Source organism: Trematomus bernacchii, unplaced genomic scaffold (genome assembly GCF_902827165.1).
Source record: "Trematomus bernacchii unplaced genomic scaffold, fTreBer1.1, whole genome shotgun sequence".
Classification (NCBI taxonomy): Eukaryota; Metazoa; Chordata; class Actinopteri; order Perciformes; family Nototheniidae; genus Trematomus; species Trematomus bernacchii.
In genome coordinates, this window is record NW_022987588.1 from 4,480,289 (window position 1) to 4,504,446 (window position 24,158).

Here is a 24,158-nt window from a genome sequence, read left to right on the forward strand (position 1 = left end):
CATATGTACTGCAGCTTTTTCCAGCGGTTGGATCTAAACGGAGCTGTCTTGTGTGAACAGACACTATCCGGTGTATATTGCGTGTGGACGGAAGCTTTTTGGCGATTGCGTTTGCGTTAATCCTATGCGTTTTGCCGTATGTGTTCCCGTGGGGCACCAGCCTTAGGGTTAGGGTTTTGAAATGATCTACGACGATGAAGATTGTTGGAAGCTAGAAGGGCACAAACCTCCATCAAGGCTTCCACATGGGCCCAATAAAAGCTACGGGGGGGGGGGGGGGGGGGGGGGTTGATCACTATTGGTTATTTTAGATTTAGGTTGTATATGCCTTCAGACAAAGTTGAATTGGCAGATTTAATACTCCTGAAAGTTACGCTGATACTTAAATGTACTGAGGGTGAATGCAGACACTGGTCCTGCGTCATACTGGACCGTTCAACAGTGAGCTGCAGACTGTACCAATATGTGTATGTGCCGCTGCGCATGTGCATTGTTGCTTGTGTGTGTCTACGTGTGCACGCTTGCCTGTGTGTGCATGTCTGTGTTCTGCATGTCGTGTGTGTACTCGTGCGCATTCGCAGGCGCGTGCTGGTGTGTGAGAGGTGCTCCCCGTTGTGTCGACCGCGCCACCATGCCATCTGGAGAGGAAATCGAGTGTGAAGTACAGTATAGTTTGGGACCAAGCTCCGTGGCAGCGGCTCAGCAGTTAGTTCATTAGTTCCAAACTTCCAGGGATTAGGAGTGAATCTCTACGGCAGGGAGGCAGGGGGGAGTCAGGGAGGATGGAGGGACCCATGTGGGGAAAAGAGAGGGAGAGGGAGAGAAAGGCCAGGAGGAATACTGGACCACAGGGCACTAAGAGACAGAGAGGGAACACGATAGCGAGAGATAAACAATCTTAACCCTTAGGACCCTGGCGAAGGAGAGAGGAGTGAGAGGGAGGGACAATGAAAGAACAAGACAGCGAGGGAGAGAGGAGGAGAGAGGACAGGTGTAGCCGTCAGTTCCGCTCCGGGGTTTCAACCTGCCCTCCCTCTTCCTCCACCCCACTGATCATACAGATATGATGATATGTGTAAGAGTGTTAGAGCAGTCAGCCTTGTCTTCCCTCCCCTCTCTCCTCCCCCCTTTTCTCCCCTCTGGGTCTGTGGTGACAGTTAGCAAGCTCTGGGTGGCTCCTACCCTTTACTCCTCTTCTCATCTCCCTGCCTCGTAAGCAGCTAGCATCACTGCCAAGATGGAGCGCAGACATTTTTGGAGTCAAAGCGGCAGGCAATTAAAGCGGGCACTGCCGGATTTCAATTTCCAAAGGGAGGGGGTGGACTGACCTTCAATGGCGTACCTTTTTGTCATGAATATCCTTCTCTGTTTTAAGGTGAAGGTGACAGATAATGAAAAGAATACATTAATGAACACATAATAGGAGGGTGGTTGTGGGCAGAAGCCCCATTTAAGGCCTATCCATGCATACTCAGTAACTTCACCTAACGCAGTGTTGGCTTTATTAAAACAGAGGTTCCGGATGGCATTAAGAAGGCCTTGACTTGCTTTGCTCCTATTATCTCTCTCCAGAAGAAAAAAAAAACAGTCATGCATTAAGACCACTGTTGAGGCCTGGGATCTCTTGGCAAATGCACAGTGCCAACTGAGAGGTTGTCATGGTGAATATAATCGCAGCTATAGTATACACCATAGCATTTGTCAGTCAAACATTTTTCATTTCCAATTCAGTTGGTCTAATGCTGCGTTCACACCGGACGTGATGTTTGGGGGCCGCTCGATTACATGTAAAATCAATGCAGAGACGCAAATTCGCTCCGACGGCGAGCATGAAGCGGTTGAAGCGAATAGAGTGCCACAGTGACGCGTCCTAAAACCCGGAAGTAAGCTGCGCATGGGTTCCTTCGACAAAAAAGCAAGGAAAATAGCTCGAAATAAGGTCTGTGGTTGACACACATTTAAGAGACGGATCACGTTTTGTTCCGTCGGATAATCTCCACATGTCTACCCTACTTTTATAATTTTCGAATCATAAATCGAATCGATAGATTTATGATTAGAAAATTATAAAAGGGCCGCAACAACCGCTCAAGTTACATTTTTTCAACTCGAGCGTCAAATTCCCGTGACGCGATCTCGCGGTAGCCAATCAGCGATGAGGATCTCAGCCTGCCGTCACTGACGTAGAACCACAAAACCAAAACATCAGCCGTTAGCTGTTAGCACACAGAGCTCACAGCTCCTCATATCTGTTCAGAAACTGGACACAAGTTAAAAAGTACAAACCACAGAGTGTCTGTGTCATGGCCAATACAGTCGCTGGTTTATTTATGTCTGTAGGCCGTTGTTATGAGTGTGGACGGTCGGAGCATATACTGCGTTAGCTTAGCCTGGTCGATCTGATCTTCATTCAGAAAACAAGCATTTTAAAAGGTGTTTTGCCTGCCGTCTTGTCTGCAGACGTGTCAAGCATTAATTCATGGTTTTTACTAACCGGTATCAGTATGTTGTTACTTCGGCATCATTTAGAAACGTGTATTACAATTTAATTACGATAAAATATGTTCATTGTGTTGTAGTTAGGGCGGTGGTGGCGAAGTCGATAGGGACTTAGCTTGGCAACTGGAAGGTCACCAGTTCGAGTCCCGGCAAGACCAAGTGCTACCGAGGTGTCCCTGAAAGGCACCGTTCCCTACACTGCTCCCCGGGCGCCGGACACGGCAGCACACTGCTCCTAACTAGGATGGGTCAAATGCAGAGGAACAATTTCGTTACATAGTACCTGTACTGTGAAATGACAAAAAGAGCAATTTATTATTAATTTATTAGTTGTAGCCCCCGAGCCAGCGCATCTTGTTTGAATGATGCGAGTAAACACAGCTGACAGCCGCGGTGAAACTCCAGCGTTTAGAGCAGGGGTCTCCAACCTTTCTTCATCTGAGAGCTACTTTCAAAAAATGAAAGTGGCCAAGAGCTACTTGCATCACATCGCTTACATTTATTCACATAGCCCTCATCAGTTGAATTAAGCTATACTTTTGTACACGTGTGAAATTGCAATACCTAAAGCTTATCAAAAATCTTAACTTCACATCAAGGTCCAAGAAAACGAAGATTTCTCACATATTATTATGGCCCACATAATAAGTACATCACTGAAAATGCACATAAATGTCCTTACAAGCATTTCACTCTTTTGTTAGTGAGATGAATGGCACTGCATGCAGTCCACCATACAGGTGTATGCTGGACCCACTTAGGTTCACTCTAATAGTCATTTAAATGTTCATCAGTCAGTATTGTTCTGTATTTAGATTTCATGACATTCATGTCAGAAAAAGCTGCTTCACAAAGGTATGTAGAACAGAACCAAATAAAGCAGACATTTTCAGTGCTGCTTGGTGAATGTTCTATAGTTTTCTGGGTCTACAAAGCTCCAGAAATGTTGTGAGTTTTGCTGAGACTTAAGCTGAACATTATTTTGGAGATTTATAACCTCCACCTCCACAGGATTGACACTGAACAGTTGTTCAGCCATCTTTTTCTTCTTCTTCTTCGTCTTGACATTGAATTATAAACCATAATAAATCAATTGTATAGGTCTAGCCTCCCTATATCTGTGTGTGAAAATGGTTCCATCCTCAAAAACAAAAAACTAATACTTCTGCAGTCTAGCTGCAGCTTCTAGCTACGGTCTTCTGTTAAAAAAAAAAGACACTGAATGTCTTGAATGTGGCATCACACACAGGACTTGAGTCTGAACACATCAGACAACAGGAGTATTTACAACAGCATTATAAAAACAAAAATAGTGCATGTGGGTGCACACTTACATTCTCTGTCTTACTGTTACATAAATCCCATGAATGTATGAGATTAAGTTAGCTTCATCATATCTCAATCAGTGATTAAGTGAATAATAAAGTTTCTATCGGGTCACTATCAGCCTGTCACTCATTATTTTCAGGGAGGGGGCGGGGTTTGGAGGAACGAAGAGGAGATGGTGATCGCGGAAGCTTTCCTCCTGCCTTCACAAACTTTACACAAGTATTTATCAACTGAAAATAGCAAGAGGACATTCATACTCTGCAATCCAAGACTTGATTAAATCCACCAAAAACCTGACATGACGATAACGAGTGTTTTTAAAAAAACACAAATCCCTCCCTGTGTGTCTCTGAGCCGCAGCGACAGGGCCTGATTCAGAGCGGGTCATTCTGCTGTTGGTTCTGGACTGGTGTTGGTGGAGAAAGCAGACTGCTCCGTGTGTGTTGTCGCTGTGCTGCTGTCACGTCTGTTCCTTGATCTCTGCGTCACCGACCATTTGATATTCGTGTGACAGAAAAAATTCTAAAATAAAAAAACGTTATTGTCCAGCCGCGGCCGAAAAATCAATAAGCAACCATACGCTATAATCTATAATCGAGCGGCGAGCTACTGAAAAGCTGCCCGCGAGCTACCGGTAGGTCGCGATCAACGTGTTGGAGAGCCCTGGTTTAGAGCGATGCGATAATAGCGATTATGCTTCGTTCACACCGGACGCGATGCGATGTTTGGGGGCGGCGCGATTACATTTAAAGTCAATGCAGAGACGCGGACAGACGCAAATTCTCTCCGACGGCGAGCATGAAGCGGTGGGCGTGAATTCCGCGGCGCGATTGAGGCGATTGAAGAGAGCCGCGACAAACACTCGAGTTCAATTTTTTCAACTCGAGCGTCATATTCGCGTGACGTGATCTCGCGGTAGCCAATCAGCGGTGAGGATCTCAGCCTGCCGTCACTGACGTTCAACCAGAAAACATCAGCCGTTAGCTGTTAGCAGTTAGCACACATAGTTCACAGCTCCTCATATCTGTTCAGAAACTGGACAAAAGTTAAACAAGTACAAACCACAGACTGTCTGTGTCATGGCGAATACAGTCGCTGGTTTATTTATGTCTGTAGGCCGTTGTTATGACGGAGCATATACAACGTTAGCTTAGCCTGGTCGATCCGATCTTTATTCAGAAAACAAGCATTTTAAAAGCATTTTTTTTTCGGTTTTTCGCCTAACGGAAATGTGGTGGCTCCTTTGACAGTTTGGTCAGAAACATGAACATGAGTAGCAATGTGTGTGCTTTTCCTGTTCCTCCTCGCGCATAGGAGCAAGTCCTGCTGCTGGGTTGTTGCCCTTTTACGGCCCTGTCCAGCTCTCCGTGTGTAATGGCCCAGCTCCTGGTATCTACTTCATACTCTGGAGACTGTGCTGGGAGATACAGCAAACATTCTTGTGACGGCAAGGAGGTGGCCACCTGTGCAACCTGAATGTGCTGCAGGTGCGTCCTCGTGCTCCAGGAGTGAGAAGAGCACTAGTCAAATGTAAAACTTGAGTAATATCACCCAGAAAGGATGAGCAGAGAGAACCGGTCTTTGGCCACCAGCAGCAAAACCATTCCCCTTTTTGGGCTCGTCTTGCTGTTGCCTAATTTGTCACAAATACAGGGGAATTTGATTCACAAATTGGACCTGTTCCATCCCAGAAGTTGAATGGACTGAGATTTAACCTGTGATGATTTAGTGTTCCCTGAAATGTTTTAAGCATTTGAAAAGCGCAATCGCATTTGTCAGACTTGCGTTAGAAGGACAACTTACCAACATAGCAGAAACACCACATGTCATTACTATGATGCTGAATGTACCAGACAATGATTCAATCAGATGCTGCTGCCATTTGTACCAAATGTAATTCCAACACTGAATATTTAGCATCTCTTAATTGAAAAAATCCTATTTATGTAAATATTTTTTGCATGACTCCAAACAAATAAAATATACTTAGGGCTAGTAACTCATGGTATCAATCAATGAATATAATAGTATAGAGTATGAATACATATAAAGAAAATATTTTTGAGTTTTTGTACAAGAACTAATTAGCAAAAGTGATTCCAAACAAAGAAAATAATATCTAAAACAAATGTCGTTGACACAGACCGGAACATACAAGAGCACTGTTCATCCAACAAGAAAAATACCAGCGTAAAGGGAACGAAAAACTACATAACAACCCCCATGGATTTTCAATCGCCACAGTGGAGTAAGAAGCTGAGAGTGTGGGAAGTGAAGAAAGGCCAGTAGGAAAGGTGCATTATGTTATTGAGTAAATAATACATTTTTATATCACACAGTATGACCTGGCAAATACATATTGGGTAACTGGATTTTGGCCCACTGTGGCTGACTATGGATTTATGGTGTCAAAGAATGTGATGCAATGCTTTGTAATTTATATTGCTGATGCAGCCAGATCAGAGGAAGGAAAAGTAATAGGATTGTTGGGATGGGAAAAGTAAGGTGATATACTATTGTTAGAGAATGTATTGTTGGTATTGTTAGAGTTCTACTAGTGGAAAATAGAGAGGTTAGCCTATTCCATTAAATCAAATTACTATTCATTTCTTACATTGCACTGTAACTTATATTTTATACCTTTCTTATTCTATTTTAGCCATTCTATGTATGTGTTTCTGTTGCGCTTTACTTTATCTGAATGCTTTTAATGTTTGTTTTGTTTGCCTTGTGTTGAAATGTGCTATATAAATAAACTTTTACCAGGGCCTAAATGCAGTCTTTAAAAAAAGGTACATCACACCAGATCACAAAATGTCTTCTAGAAATGAGAAAAGATCAGATCAAATTCAAGATTCCCATTTGTTGCCACCAAACTTAGACTTTTAACCTTAAGGCGTGAATACTGCTTTAAGAAATGAGTGGGTAAAAGGTAAAAGCATGATACTTTTAAGGAAATAAAAATAGAGATACAGCTGCTCACATGCTGACATCCACTGCCTGAATTCTCCTCTAGCCTGAATGGCTGCATTCCTCTCTACATTTCCCCCTCTAACACATAATAAAGAGAGAAGCTCTGACATCCACCAACTCCATCGCAGGGTCACAGTTTAGCCTGTCAGTCACACAGGCCATCATCTTATTGGCTTTGTCTACTACAGGAACAGCCTGCAGCTATATCAATCATCTTTATTATCATGACTTAAAAACCTTTGTTTGTTAACTTTTTACCCGGGCCCCTTCTTTATCCCACTCTCCAATCACAATTTCATGGGCAGTTCAGCAGGGCCAATGGGGAGGCTGAGTGGGTGGGGGGAGAATGCTTTTAACCTGCTGCATCTGGTGCTTTCCCGCTGCTAACCCAGTGGGACATGGTCACCTTGTATTAAAGGACCCTGATAGGGGGGCACCACTGCCTTTATACTATCATAATAGGGTGAAATGTGCTTGTTTTAAACATCTCACTTAGGTAGTTTTCCTTTCAGTGATTAAGACCAAGCACCTGTCTGAAGGAGGCAAAGGTAATTAAAATCATTCCGGATCTCACAGCTGTGAGTGTGAGTGTGAGTGTGAGTGTGAATGTGTGTGTGTGTGTGTGTGTGTGTTTTTTTGTGCTCCTTGCTGACCTGTTCTTATGAAGCTGCATTTCCTTTATAAATGTGCACCTGTGCATTTGTGTACCTTTTTGCTGAGGGCTACGCCATCCTCACAGTCCAAGACGGCACAGTCGACATCCAGCGAAGCTAGTTTCCTCAATTTCCGCTCATCATTGCCGGGGCAGTAGAGAACCGCCCTGCGGGGTATGTAGCGCAGTGAGGAGCCTGCCGAGTGGTGGTGATAACGCCCGGCCTCGGTATTCTGCCAGGCTGTGGGCAGGAGCCAACCCCTCTCCCTGTCAACACAAATATAAAACATACATAAGCACAGTGGCACAGGATGGAGCAGACACATGAGTTTGAGTCAATTTCATAAAGACTATAGTGCAGTGTCTGTTTAAACTGTGACTGTTCGGAACAGGCTGATTTCTTGGCCCTCAGTACTGACTTTCTCCAGAACCGCTCATCCACACAACAGAGTGCTTCCATTTTAGTTAAATACTCTCGCAAAAAAGGCTAAAATGCATGTCTTTGGTGCATACATTACTCATAAAAACCCGGGGTATCAATACAGCGCTAAGGGCAATGAATAATTAAAGGTTGTTACTGCATTCATCTTCATAATATCTACAGTGTTTATATTATACGCGAGGATGCAGAAGGAGGTCTCTTCCTCAACACTAGAGTGAAAGTCTGGAAACGTTTCATTTTGGGAGTTCTGTTTGCCCTTCAGCTGTCTATTGAAGTGAATGAGACACGTTGACCTGTGCTTTGGCTCCCTTTGTTGAGAACAAACTCACCCAAACACTGAGCCACTCATATGCTAATGTTGCCAGACTGCTGAATATCTGGGCAGGCAGGAAGTGAAAGAGTAGGGGTGGTTGGAGCTGAGTCATAGAAACATTTAAGTTTAGGGAAAACAGAGACTGTGTTAAAAAGGAACATGTTGGCTATTTCAATAATACAATAAAATAAAAGTGTAATATGCTTCACAAACATCTTACAATATGAGGTAAATAAGCCATGTACAATTTAGCCACGTAAAATAAAATCAAAATATGTTTTTAAATATGTTTAAATATGTTTTTAAACGGTCTATGATAACGGTATCATAGACCGTTTATATACATAATTCTCATTTCCAAGGTAATTATAAAATTGAAAAGATCCTCAATTTTTTTTATTTGATTGTGAAATATTAGTTAAAAAATGTGGCAACAAAGTGTCTGACGGCCATTGTGTTTTTTTAGATGCACTGACTGAGCTACTGTGTGCCGCAGCAAAACGTGAATTAAGTTCATGTTTTCCAGCTTAACAGCATGAACAATATTTACTTGGATTGCCACACAATGAAATACCAGGCTGACCAGTTGTTGCCATGCTCATCATCAAATCTCCGACCTATAATAATCACAATTACTGCACACAAGTTTTAATTATTTGCTCCGTTAATCAAGCTTCTGAAACAACTTGCCCTTATAAATGGCTAAATGTTGGGATCAGAATGATCCAATTACAGCGAGAATCAGCTTCTCCCACCACCAACTCTCGCTGGGTATCAGAAGCCCTTCGAGGGATCATATTTGTAATTAGTGTCCTTCTTAGCCTAAGGAAGAAGGGGGCTACTCTTTCTGCTGAAAAGGGGGGCTGAATTATTCTCTTCTGCACTCGAAAAAGGAGCAAAAGTCACTTCAATGGCCACTTAATCCTGTCAACTCCGCTTCCACATGCCCTCCAGTCCCAATCAGGCCTAATCTGTGCTGAGATGGAGCGGTTGTCGCAGGCAGTTCAAACCAATCCAGGTTGCTTCCAGCACTTTAGTGCTTCCAGGTACAAAGAGCCTACAGAGACAGACTCACAAAAGCTTTAGGGAGAAAATATTGCAAAGGTTGGGCTCTAATACTATAGGGCATATTGTAAACCATTACAACAAGGGTAATAGGATGGAGGTGGAAGGGTTGAGTGGTAGGGGACAAGGGGGGTGTTGAGACTTACATTATATTAGTCTATTATGTGCAAATCACTCAGAAAATAATTATAAAAAGAACTATTCTGACCAGCTTCGAGACAAATATATTATGAGAAATTAAGTAGTCGAGTGGAAGTGCCTTGATGTTGGCTGGAGTCAAAAGCAAAAGGTTGATAACAGGGATGAAAAATGTTCCCCATAATTTGACTGTGCTTTCTACATTTTTCTTGTGTAGCTCACAGGAGGTCTCATCCTAAAATAAACTGGCATGTCAGGAGTAAAAATCTAACAATTCAGCTCATTCTGAGTTTTCAAATGAATGCCAAAGGCATAACAAAAACTTTATTCTCCTTCAAGAAACAGTATAAAATCCAAATTTCGAGTTAACCATCATTAGAGACACAATTGTGAGATGCTGAAACATAGCCATAATAACTCAAAACAACTGTGTCATTTTCCAAACCAAATGTAACCACATCAGTTTATTTACTTTTATCTTGTTTAATCTTGTGTTGTTTTAGCATTAGGGTTTCACAATTAAGGCGTCGGCCCCACGAGGACGCATACGGTAGTTTCCGTTACAGTTTTGTGTCATATAGACCGTTCGGCCACACTAGGACGACAGAATATGGCAGTAAACGACTACGGTAACGATAACGGGTCCCGAGGTGGATAGAATGGCATACGGAACGCTCTGGGGGGTCAAACGGCTCCGTGTAATCGCCTCTATACGATCATTTTCTGATAACGATGAAATAGCCCCGCCTCCCTCTCCCCAGTCTCCTGTGATCAGCTGCTGGGCTGTCAGAAGAGGGGGAGGAAAAGAGAGGCTCCGTTCGTTTATTATTCTCATATTATTATACAGAGTCGTTATCATTTTTTTTTTTAAAGCTCAATAAATAACAAAGAAGACCTCTGACCGGCACTTTTCTAATTTTGTACGGAAGATTTCAACTTTAACGGACATGTTGACCGGCGAAATTTTTTTTTAATGGAAACTCTGCCGCACGGTTCCCTCGCCCCTTGGAGGAGGCGGAGAGGTGGGTGTTTTTCATCTGCAGGTGGACTACCGGAGAGATATACAGCAGGAGAACACGCCGTCCACCGCGGAGAATAAACAGAAGGGCAACCATGGTCCGGGGTCTTCTTCGCTGCTTTTGGTGGAGGAAGTTACAGCGCCACGTACAGGCTCGGCATATGTACTGCAGCTTTCCCAGCGAAACGGAGCTGTCTCGTGTGAACAGACACTTTCCGGTGTCGATGGCACACACACACACACACACACACACACACACACACACACACACACACACACACACACACACACACACACACACACACACACACACACACACACACACACACACACACACACACACACACACACACACACACACACACACACACACACACACACACACACACACACACACACACACACACACACACACACACACACACACACACACACACACACACACACACACACACACACACACACACACACACACACACACACACACACACACACACACACACACACACACACACACACACACACACACACACACACACACACACACACACACACACACACACACACACACACACACACACACACACACACACACACACACACACACACACACACACACACACACACACACACACACACTTTTTTTTTTATTCACAACATCCTACATGTGGTGGACATATCATCATTAGATCACTAAATTCTTGTGTTCTATACATTTAACAGTCCCCAAAGTACCATATGCACCCATGTTTTTCCCTCTACCTTCCTTCCTTTACATGAAAGGTTATGATAACACAGGGTTGTGTGGTTAAATTAGCAGCTGTAAAGTGGTGAGACATGGCCACAGCGACTATGTTTACTGGTCTGAGATCAGAGGTAAGTGTGTGTTAGTGGGTTTATATGGTGCTGGATAGGACTGGTTCTCATTAGCAGAGAGGCTGCAGTAGACAAGGCCCAATGGCATTAGAAGGAGGAAGCTGAGGACAGGGGGTGGAGTGTAGTGAGCATTTTGTTAGCCTCAACATGGGTCATGATTATTGCAAAGCCAAAAGTACAGTATTGAAGCTGCTTTATTAGCAAGTTATTATCATAAACAACAAACTTCTCCAATCTAGCCGAGCAGATTTGTGTACCGTCTTATTCCAACATCTGAGTGTATCTTAACAAAGAAGTGAGCTGGTTTAAAATCTACTGATCTTCAATCCAACAGAATACCGTCTGATGATCTGACTCTCACCGTACGGTTCTCTGTAGTGTCCAACTACAGTAAATCCACCTTGAACCACACATCCTTGAACTACATATCTTATCTTCCCGCTCTCACACAGTCACTGTTGTACATTTTCCACATTCAGCTCCTGTTTCCCCAAGTTTCATCTTGTTATCTCTGAAATCCCCTGTCATGTAATCCAGACAGGTGCACTAATATTCCTCAAGGTAACAGTGACTATGCTATTTCCTAAGTCCTAAGAAATGGCATACTGTGTATGTATCTGGCATTTTAACATCAATACATGCTTCTGGCATGTGGGGGGTCTGTGAACATTTTCAGCAATTCAGTATCAGTCATTTTAGAAAACACATAAGCACAACATTGGTGTGGTGATGAAACCCTGTACAGTAGAGTACAGAGCCTCAAGGGAATCAGAATGTAACCAAAAATAAATTGATCTGTGTGTATAGTTACATTTAAAGGGGACCTATCATGCAAAATGCACTTTTTGATGTCTTTTATACATAAATATGTGTCCCCGGTGTGTCGGGGAACTCACGCAGCATCAGAAAATAAAACCCTCTCTCTTTTCCTCCGTACCCAAATCTCTAAAAACGGGGCTACAACGGAGCTGATCCAGATTTGCGTCCGATATGACGTAATATCGGAAATGTAGGCTGGCTTTACACCCACGGGCCTATCAGAAACAATGCCCGACTGTTTTGGACGTAATATGGTCGGTGCATGTTTACATTAGCATCGCTAACACTCAGAGCTAACCTGTACTGGAGAGCATGTGTGTGAAGAAGCAGGAAATAAAAAGGAACTCACCTTGTGGTATAACCGGCAAGAGAGAAAGCCTTTGAGCTCCATACTGTTTCAGAAATAATCCTTGATAATCCATGATATGGCGTTTCATCACGGCAGTATTTAGTTTAGACGGTAGCTGCCGGGTCCCGTATGAGCTCAGCCCCTCCTCTTTATTTTTATCACTTTTTCTTTTTTTTTAAAGCTTTATACCCCAAATCAGCACTTTTGAAACAGGAAGGGAAATAGAGGGATATGAGGCATGGCTAGAATGGGTGATCTGTTTGATATTTTGAGCAAAACACTTCATAGACATGTTTTTTATATACCTATGCTATTGCCTAGAAATAGCATGATAGGTGCACTTTAAGTTCATATCATCAGTTAGAAAAAATGCTTTTAGTTGAATGATTTCGCTGAAGAAGAAAAAAGATTGTTTATTATTCGATTACAGTGGGATTGAAGATTTCCATCTTGCACATTATATGGCGATGTGGGCTAAAATATTTCACAAAATGTCGATTTTTGAGGAGTTCTAGGATGGGAGCCTTTTTTGTGGTGGATTTTGATGCAGTTTGCAATGTAAAATACAAGATGTTGTATTCTTGCCTGACAAATCTTATCAATATTGCAGAGATAGCTTTGGTTTCTTAAGTTCAAGGCAGGGCACTTGTACGAGAATGATTAAAAAAAAACATCACATACTAAAAACTACACACTTTGGCTGCATTGTACAGCATTATTTCTGATGGAAAGTAACAGGAAGGAAGGGTATATTAGATCTTAATAAATATTCAACTTGACACAAGATCTATGTCATAATATCTAGCCACTGCTGATTGCAGTCTGGTTCTCAATATTGTATTATGAATAGCCTGTAGTAATTGCTTCATTATGATGACATGATGATCACTATTTCCTGTAACTCTACTGGCCTCCACCTGGCAGCATAATAGCCTAATTCAGGTGGTAATATTCATCTTACCATATGAATTATAGAAGATAACAAGAGCCCCACTCCAAAACAGACCCCGACGACAGCCTCCCTCTCAATATGTAGATTTCCACAATTATCTCCAGCATGGTGGTGCGGGCAGAAGCTGTGTCTAAAATGCACAAAATACAAAAATCTGTGTTTCCACCCCACAATAATCAGCTACTCCTTAATATGGATACTACATTCTGTGGTATGTGGTGATTAAGATTCCAGATTACATTTGGTGAAAATGAAGATGAATAAAGAGTAGGGAGGAAATCGATGTTCCTGAAGGATAAACAGGCCCTCCTTCTGCAGAAAGCTGTCTGCGGGTGGGAAATAAAATGGTCAAAAAGTCATCAATATTTACCTAGCTTCATGTCCACCTGCCTGTCTGACATGTTTGTGTTTTTTAGAATGAAGAAGAGAGCTGAAACACTCCCCGAGCACGGCCCTGCTCTCAGCATGATGCTGTATGTGTGGAGGCTTTTTCTCCACACTGCCTCAGGTATGAGGACACAATTGGAAGGCAGACAGATGCTGAAAAATTAACCAGAGACACCCAAGACAGGGGAAGGAAAGAAAGTCTTTTGTTCTACTTTTTCTCTTCTCTGCCCCCTGCTTTCTTTGATTGCCCTGCAGCAAGTTGGAGCGCGGGATGAGCAATCCGCCCTCCTCCAGATCAGATGGGGGGGGGCTGGTATCTCAGACAAAAGTATACTGGACCGGCTTGCTTTATTTCTAAATTAAATGTATTGTGCTAACAATACAACTACTGATTTAAAAACAACACCAGATATTCAATTTGCCCTGAGCAGTTATGAAAGCGACATGATCAAAAATGCAATGCTCCTATGTAGTGGGAGAGATAATTACCAAAGTTTTCTGCTATTTAACTAAATTAAGCATTTCATTTTGGCAGCGATTGGAGCATCCATTTCTTGTAATGTCACTTCCTCACATACTATCACCTTTGGACCCACATCTTCTTTTTCTCGCTTTAATTCAAGTGACAAGGATGTCCCTTAGCATCGACAATACCCCTTACTCCTCCTCCCTTCCCTGTCTTCTTCCCCTTTCCGGTCTCATTAGTTTGGGTTTTATGCCTTAATCTACACAATGAGGATGAAGTCATGGCGGTTATCTTCAGCAGCCAATGTCTGCCTACCTGTAATCCTTCTCAAAGTCCCCGGCTTTCTCCCAGCTCACAAATCGGCACACAATGCTTTTATGCAAGGCCTCTGCCGTAATGCCAAGAGACGTCTGCAGACTTTCTTTTCCCTCAACATAGAACTAGTTAAATCCCACTCTTACAGAAGAACTGAGATGTCTTTATCTAGGTCTCAGGACAGGGAAAAGTCAGAATGTAAAAGATATATGGTAATATGTTGTATGTTAGCCATCTGTCCAGCTCTCTCCGTTTCCTTGTCTGTGTGTCATAGACCAATCGATAGATGAATTCAAGTAAGCATTGATAATTAAGTAGTTCATGCTGCATATACACACACAAAGTGTAATACAGAAATAAACTAATGATTAATAGAATATAACACTAAATGTGTGCAGAACAATACACTTTAGTTGAACGTAAAACAAAAAAAACAAAAGAAAATCAATGAATTTATCATTAAAAGTTAATTGAGAGGGGAGGTCAAACAAGTTGCTCCATTTGAGGAGGGCATAAGGGGGTTAGCTTTTAACTTAGCATTTTTATTGACTCTGGCAAATCAAAATGAGCGGGCTCTGTAGGATTGTGCACTCTGCATTGGCCATTCAGGCCTTCAGAGCCCCATTGTAGTACTTTGAAGAGAATGAAAGGAAACCCCACTGGTGGAAATGCAGTGGAACAGCCCCACAACAGGCCACAACTGTTCCCTTATGCATGAAAGGCAGGGACATAAAAGACAAGATGGACTTCTGAGGTAGGGCCAAAAACAAAGGCAACAAAAGTGCTGATCACGAGGGGATGACACGACTCGTCTCGGCAGAAGGAGCAGGGTAAAAAGGGCCAGGGGACAATAGCACTCCCGGGCCAAATGACATGTTGAAGAATTGAAAAATCCACACAAGAAGTGTCTTCTCAATTCACTAAACCCACAAGGGCTGGGTGACTGTCGGTTAGACCCTGGTCAGTCTGATGGGGGGTTGGACTAAAACAGCCCACAGCTTTTCTCTCTCAAACTTTCTTTCCAAAATCTTTCACCGTTTTGGCAAGCAACTTGGCAAGGGCAGAGAGAGACTGGGGTGATGGCTTTAGTCTGAAACACCAAACCCAAACCTAATCAAAGCATGGTGGGTTCCGCTCCCGCAGCTTCCGTTTTGATTTGTTTGGCCGTCTGTGTGTCTGATCTGTTTCTGTTTTCTGCCCTAAACACAATTATGCCACTGCCTAACCTCCATGGAAACAGTCAGACGGACAAAAACATGTTTGCTCTCATTCACAGCTTGTTTTTTGTGACAGTGCTATGGCCGCTGATATTTGTGCCAATAAATCACAAGTCCTTTTTAAATAATGCTCCGTTAATAAGATAACTTCCTGCAGATTTACACCCGGTTGGCCTCTAGGCTGGAAACAACTTTGTATTTTATTTCGTGTTAAAAGGAAATAAATATCTATTTTAAATGTGTGTTGGATGCAAGGCTAGGCTCAACTAATTAAAATCCATCCATCATGCTGTTTGCACCAAGGAGAAGAATTGAAGATAGTCAGCTTTATTTCCCTTACATTGATAAATAATTGGTCACACAATTACATCTTACTCATTGCATATAGAGAAGAACATATTTCTCTTACATAAAGAACCTAGATGCTTCTAAAGTAACAACCATGACTACTTGTTGTAAGCCAAATGCTGAACAGTGCGCTCCACAGGTGAAGGCCCTCCTCCACGATAGCCTGAGGCCTATCCCACAATTCTTCACACATACCCAGGGGCCTTTCACTGGCCATCACCCTGTCTGATTAATGGATCGATGTGGTAATTGATTAGTGAAGAGGATGTGGGAATAAGAACATAGGTCAAACGTCAATAATGTCCCCCTCACAAAAGGTGGAAGACGTAAAATGTAACAGTGATAGCCTGCAGCCAGACCTCTACCCATCAAAGCCCTGGCAGGGCTAACATAAAGTCCCCGGCCCATTCTCAAGCCGGCCCTGCCCTCCCTCCCCAGCGCTCCTTTTCTCTTGGTAATGCCGTCTGTTAAAGTGACAGGAACCATTCTGGGAGCTGCTTGTCAGCTCACCTTCATAAAACAAGCCGTAAAGCAGCAAATAACAGGCTTATATGGCTTCATTATGCTGCCTATGTAGGATCACAGTCCTGGGCTGAGGGGGGTGGTGCTGGTAGTGGAGAGGCGGGGAGAATGTTGGCAGGACAGCCTGGTTCTCGTGGAGGTTTGTTGTCCCAATGGCTGTCACCATGTCCATGTTTGCTCAGGATCGAGGACCACTTGACCCCCTTCAACCCTGTGCTCCCTGAAATCCAAATCAGGACAAACAAAGAGGTATGACTGACTTTGTTGATGCTAGGACAGCTCAAATCTGGCATCATGAAAAACATTACATTCATCTTAATGTTTTTTATTCTTTGTTTAACACCACAAGATCATCATTTGGAACCTGAAACAATACCATCTGTAAATCAAGCAGGAAGAATGGTGTGTATGAAGAGATAAAGTGGAGATGAGGGGCCAGATGGAGCATGCATCTGTGACAGTAAACCTTTGGCCGTGGCAGGGCTGGACGTGAGAGAGATTCTCATTTATTTCATGCAAATATCTTTGGGCTGTTTCACAACTTGACAGTGGGGGAGGTGGTCAATATCTCAGGTTGTGTCTCAAAAACAGTTCCCCTGTTTTCTCTTTTTACAGTCAGCCACGGGTGCCTGGCAAAGAAGACGGCAGCAGAAGCAGCGAATGTGTGCACTTCTGTGCTTACCGTGGCACATATCACTTGACTTGTTTCAAATGGAAATGCAGCCCTGTAGTGGCATAACAGTTGTAATCTAAATTTCAAAAAGCAACATTTGACAGATCAACTTATGTTCACATCATCACCTTAAAAATATAAGATGAGGCCTCTATTAGGGATTCAAGAACTATAAATAGGCTGCTGATATTAGCAAGTCAAATCAAAGCATAACGCTTGCAGAACATCTGGTAGGCAAGCTTACAGTGTGTTCAGCAAAAAGTATCTGTCCCTTTATGTGCTTATCTGTCATCTGCAGAGTCCCAGTCGAGTTGAGATCAGTCACTTATCTCTTTAGCAAGGCTGCGAGGCGGCGGTACAAACACCATCACTGTGATCATTGTGTAGTTAATCGTCACCTCCATCAACATTAGCACTCTCTTACATGCTAACCAGAGGGGGAAAAAAAAGGGGCAGCTGACACACTATTCACACACGCTCTATTCTGATGCTGACACTTGTTCTCTGAGGGGCGGTTTTGGGTGTCAGGATTACAGTGCATGGAAGAAAAGGAGGAGGAGGAGAGGTGGGGAGCTTTCTCCACAACTCATGTCACCGAGTCGGTTTAAAGTGGAAGCAGAGGGAGGAAGAGAGCAGGAGGGACAGGGAGCCAGGAGGGTTGATCTGTGTTTACCTTTGAGCTGACTCTCAACCAATGGCAAAGCAAAGAGCAACACATAAACTGGACCCATCTACTCCTGACACAAAATATTCCAACACACACCTTTGGCTGCTTGATACAGACTGACCACATTGTCACAAGACCAACCACTGGTTATATGACCTAAATTGGCATCCTGTGAACTCCATATACAAAAAAAACACACAAAAGGTCAGAAAGGGTTCATATAAAAAGACACACACACACAGAATCATGGCTATTACATTCAATTGGCTCACGGCCAGAACAATTCTAATGTGTTGCCACATAACCATATGGATACACACATCCCTGCCTAATCTAACAAACACTGCAGCACATACACACATATTCTGGCCTGCACACAGACACACACATCCGGACTGTAAAACAGCATTGCCATCTTGAGCCCCCTGGATCACCGGGGCCATCTGACACTGTGGCGCCTGAATGCATTACGACTGGCAAGGTGGCTGTGCTTTCCATCTCAGCTAGCACGGTTACATAACCCTCCATGATATGAATGCATTAACAGTATTAGTACTGCAGGTGAGAACAAGCGTATTCACAAATGGTGCCACCTCGCATTTACACGATGTTTAATGTTGCTTCTGGATGGAAAACCACTCCCATTAGGCTTATTATCCAAGAAAAACCAACTGCTGTTACACACTAAATTCATGGGAGAGCCACTAAACAGGAGGCAATAAAAAGTATTAGTCCATTTTGAGGATGCTTCCCTTGCATAAATCAACTCAACTATGTTTTAGATTTTAAACATGCCCTGGTTTACTCTACAGGTGTCAAGGGTCCTCTGGGGGGGGTAAGATAAAAATTGGGAAGAGTAGGTGCATGCAGTGAAGGGGGATCGCTAAAGGTCAAAGCAATTGCATTGATTAAGTCTGAAGTAGAGGCAGAGAAAACAAGAAATGGGCACGCATGGTTGCATGGGCAAGCTGAAAAATGGTCTTTCAAATCGCACTAGATGGGAGAATCTGGGCTGGGGCGTGCCTGTGTGAGCCCTGGATAAGGATATGACAGGGACAGTAGATCAGATGGTACATCAGACTATTAGGATATTTGGCCTGCGATGTGATATGTACTGCGTCTGATCTCCTGCCCCCACCCATCCACCCAACAGGGCCCAGACACAAACACGCCCCCGTACCCCTCCTCGGACCCCAGAAAAAAAAACTCTGACAGATGGGTGTACTGGAAAGATCCACTCAGGAGACCAAAACATACTAAGGCGTCTGACGTTTGGAGGGAAACAACCAGAGAAAAACAGGACAGAGAAAAAAGGGACATCTGTGGTATTTGTCTTATTTTCTCTCTTGTGGTACACGATGTGTCAAAAGTGAGTACAGTCTTTTGGATCATATTCCATTTAATTAATGAACTCAAACATAACATTCACACCCCAGCTCATAGCTACTCTTCCCTGTTAGTTGCCTGTGCCCCCAAGTGGTTGAAAATGATAACTGCATCTCTTTTAAAGCAACTGCATCCGTTTTAAACTTGTGCACTGCCTCAGTAACCAAGAAAAGTATAACATACTCCGTTAATCAAACATCAAAATAGCTCAGTAAACTTCTAAAACTCTTGTTTCAATATAATAGTCAACAAGCAGTGAAAGGAAGGGACCAGATGCATTACAAATGGCTGCAAGATGATGTACTGCAACATGTTTTTTAAAAATATTTTTACAAAACTCAAGTAAAACAAATATTTTAATTCTGGCTGGATGAATATTTCTCAAAAAAAGAATAAGCATTAGCCCTCTTTCATGTTTGAATGTTGAGATCAACTCTGCCTCTTCACAACTTCTTAATAGAAGTTTGCATACAAATGTGTTAAAACTGCTGATTTAGTGAGTATCAAGATGGCAGAGTAATATCCAAGATGGCGAATAAAGTAACAAAAAATGACTTGGCTTTAACACATCGTTTTGTCATGTTCTTGAGGTTAATAAAATGACCCCAAAACAATAGAGTAGAATGGCTTTCAACCATAGCACTGCTTTTTCCCAATATGTTCTATTGGGGGAAAACAAAGACTCATTTAAACCATGTTTGAATGAGTCGTTATTGAACGGTAAGACTTTTTAAAGAGCGATTTTAAGTAATAAAGCTGATGCTCCCTATAGTGTAGTAATGACAGACGCTTCATTCTTTCAACCAACGGGGATGCCTTTTGCCCTCGACTTCTGCCCAGCCCCAAGCTTTTAATTAAGACTGGCTTAGGCCCGATTGATCCTGACACACCAGGAAGTTTCTTGAAAATCTGACTGCCAAAACCATGGAAGTATTATATAGGCCACAACCCCCCATAGCAGCCCACAGCCCCTCCCCACACCCCACATAAAACAAGATTGTAAGCTGAAAGCCCTTCCAGTCAGTCCAAGAGATCTTACATTACGAGGCATGCCGACACATTCTGAATTAACTCTCAACTACACCGGCGTCAACATGATTTTGTTGGCAGTTATACGCACATTTGAAGAAATAAGCAGGTAGGGGATTACTCACCTATTTCTTATCCCCTTCTTTCACCCACCCATATCAAATGTTAAACCACGAAATTGCTTGACAACAGTAATTTAACTATTAAGTCGTGTAAACTTGGTTCCTCACTATTAACTTGTTATGGCTTTATTAATTAAATAAGAGAAAAAAAGTACAGCAAGACATCTCCACAACAGGCCTACACACAGCCACATCATTAAATCAACAACACATTTCCTGTAGCTAAAGCTGTGATGCAAATAGGAAACTGGGATTGTCAGAGTGTCGGAGCTCAGTGTGCTGCGGGTGTTGTGCACCACATGGAGAGAATTCTTGTACAGGCTTTAACCGCAACACAGCCACTGATGTCAGAGAGCCCCATGAAAGTGCAAGCGCTCCACAAACACCGCCTTCATTTCATGGTGTTCCAGTATTCCACAGGGTTGAGTCCTGTGATAATGCTACAAATACAGTAAAGCATATGTAACCAGACCTTTTATCTTAGCTGACAAAGAATATTGCCAGACAATATGTGAGTTTAAAGGTAGGGTAGGTAAGTTTGAGAAACTGGCTCGAGATACACTTTTTGTTATCTTCCATGGAATGCTCTTAACATCCCGATAGCAATGAATATCTTAAGTGCTTTGACAAAAAATCCATTTCATCTGTGGAAGCCGTAATACTGTAAAAAGTACGACCAATCATTTTAGCCGGCCCGGCTAAAATAACTGGATGGCCTACCTGCCTGTCAGCCTTCCATCTGTGCACAAACTTATCTCGTGCCCTCATTGGTCATGTGCGCGTTCGTGTGTGTTGGAGGAGGGGCTCTGTAAGGAAGTGGCAGATTTTCTCCGGTTGTGTATTTTCAAATTCTAGCGATCTCTAGCCGGTTTCTCAAACTTACCTACCCTACCTTTAAGGTTTAGTTGAAGACATACACAACTTTGAATAAGGGAACCTCGCCACCTGAACAGTTTCTTCCCCTCTGCTACAGGCCTCATCAATAAGGCCCGCCCCCCCCCACTGACACTTTACCTCAGCCACATCATAGACTCTATGCATTACATTAAATGCACACAATGTACAACAATATCTGTTTACTTTTCTTATTCCTGCCAATTCTTTTTTTATTCCATATTTTATTCATGTTTATTCCATTCCATTGCAATGTAAATACTGTTATATTTATTAATTATTTTTTCTATTTTTTCTAGTTCTCTATCTGTGTTTGAATTGTTGTTTTACTTTTATGTATGCACCACGACACCTAGTCAAATTCCTCGTAAGTGTAAACCTACCTGGTAATAAACCTGTTTCTGATTCTGATTCTTTGGCACCCGCATATTTGAGTCAGATTATTTTTATGAAATTGTCAAAACGCCAAGTCAAATGTAATATCTACTGCCCTGAGTCTTCGCATTGAGACAGAGCTACACAACACCGACACAATGTAATGCAATCAAGAAGCCATTCAGATAATGCTGCATTTGAAATGTACCAAACCATGCTGCCTTGGGCTTTAGACCTGGGCCAGATAAGGTGTGCCAAACTATTCACAGCGACAGAAATGTATTTATTTTCTGGGAAAATAACAAAAACGTTTTGCAGCCAATGTCACTGGATACATGACCCAAACCAAACATATAATTACTGGAATAACACTAGGCTAGGTATGTGCACTGTCCTCTGGGCCTCTCAACCAGTATGTTAACAGCAGAGAAATGTTGATTTAATCCAGTATTGGGTTTTATGTGTATATTCTTAAGAGATAGCTAAACTTTTGTTTTCCACACTACAAACAAAGAGTCCATTTCATGAGTTACAGTGTGTTAGTTCTAAAATTGCCAAAGGTTTACAGATGGTTGATGTAATGATGAATCTAGTGTGTGATAATGTTGTACTTTCTGTAACAGCTGACGGCAAATCTAATCACGTGTTAGTAGATGAAACATTCCGAAACATAAACACAGACGGCACCACTTTGTGGAAAGTGACAACGAAAGAGCAGGACCCTACTCAGCCCTATTTCTCCATTAAGGGTGTGGTGTGGGTGGTGTTGGACATTGACCCGTGCCCCTTCCTTCCCTACTGGGAGGATCATGGAAACTCAATGTCATACGTGTCAACTTGTTTGCCACCTACGAAATCCAGGACCATACTGAAACTATGTATTTAAGCCTCCAATATGTTGTGGCTTTTAGAAGATGTGTTACTACAGATTATACAACAGTTGCATGTATACATGTTCAGTCTCATTTACACAAGTAACCCTACCTTTTTAAGTTCCATAAGTAAAGCTATCACAAAAACCTTGCACTTTGTCAAAGACAGGTTTCTCAAGAAGGTACATTCATGTTTCATGTGTATCTTGTTCCCACTAGGCCTATAACATTTAAAAAGGCACCTACACTTTATACACACTTAAAGATAATATATTAGGGCGGTGGTGGCGAAGTCCATAGGGACTTGGCTTTGCAATTGGAAGGTCGCCAGTTCAAGTCCCGGTAAGACCAAGTGCTACCGAGGTGTCCCTGAGCAAGGCACCGTTCCCTACACTGTACATAATAATGGCAGCCCACTGATCCTAACACTAGGATGGGTCAAATGCAGAGAAACCGTTTTGTTTAGCATATCATGTATTTCTGTTTGCCATGTATATAAATGTTATGTTCATAAATGTTGTATGTGACGGGACTACGGATGGAAATTAGCTCAAAGCTCAAATCCGGCTAATTTACATTTAAAAGCATTATTTTGTTTAAAATGTTCATTAATGTGCACTGTCCCGGTTCAAATAAACGATTAAATGAAAATGAAAAATGTTATTAGCACCTGTACTATGTAATGACAATAAAAGTAAAACAAAAAAAAAAGACTAACCTGAATGTGGTGATGCACTGTTTCAATAACACCTTTCTATGGGAATTCATTGGGATTAGGTCCACTATGGAATTACATCTATAAATACATATTTACTAACAATCATCATGTTGGAACTGGTAAACCCCTTTTCCCCCCATTGCTTGTAAATCTCTAGCTAAAGTATGTTTTTGATTGTCCATCAAATAATTGGCAAAACAATGAATGCTCGGCGAACCTCCTCAAGCTTTCCACATAAAGCTAAATACTGCATAAATCACTGATTGTGTCAAAGGAGTGTTTATGTGTGTGTAATACCATATTATGAAAGGCACTGGGCTGACCAGAATGTGGGCACTAACATTATTCCCAATGGGGATTCTGAAACACAACAGAAACACAATGTCAAGGTCACTCAAACTGGTCCATTGCTGGAGTCCAGATAGCAACAGTATAGGCATCGGGTACAGGAAGTCATTAAGAATATTCCATTTGGAGTAGGTAAAAGGTTTCCTGAACACAGTGCAGAATGGGTGTTGGCATATTGTTGCTGGAAATGTCTGCTGATTGACACGGGGCATGACAGTTGACATGCTGCATACTGTTTGGACTGGAATGCAGCCTAATGACCATCAATGTTATCAATTGTCATGATGAAGACTTTTCAATCAAGACATACATTTTTCCTTAACACTTTGGATTTTTAACCAAATAAAAGTTGATTGTCTGAATCATATGTTTAAGTAAAACAAATATCGAATTA

The 24,158-nt window shown here is 42.4% G+C and overlaps 1 protein-coding gene across 1 annotated transcript in view; it reads right to left on the reverse strand.

The window, feature by feature from the left end:
* The window catches only part of clybl (citrate lyase beta like), a 57,318-nt gene that overhangs the window by 19,177 nt on the left and 13,983 nt on the right, over positions 1–24,158 (reverse strand). The window contains exon 2 of the mRNA XM_034128893.1: positions 7,510–7,720. Coding sequence (XP_033984784.1) covers positions 7,510–7,720 — 211 coding nt within the window. The remainder of the gene's footprint in view (positions 1–7,509; positions 7,721–24,158) is intronic.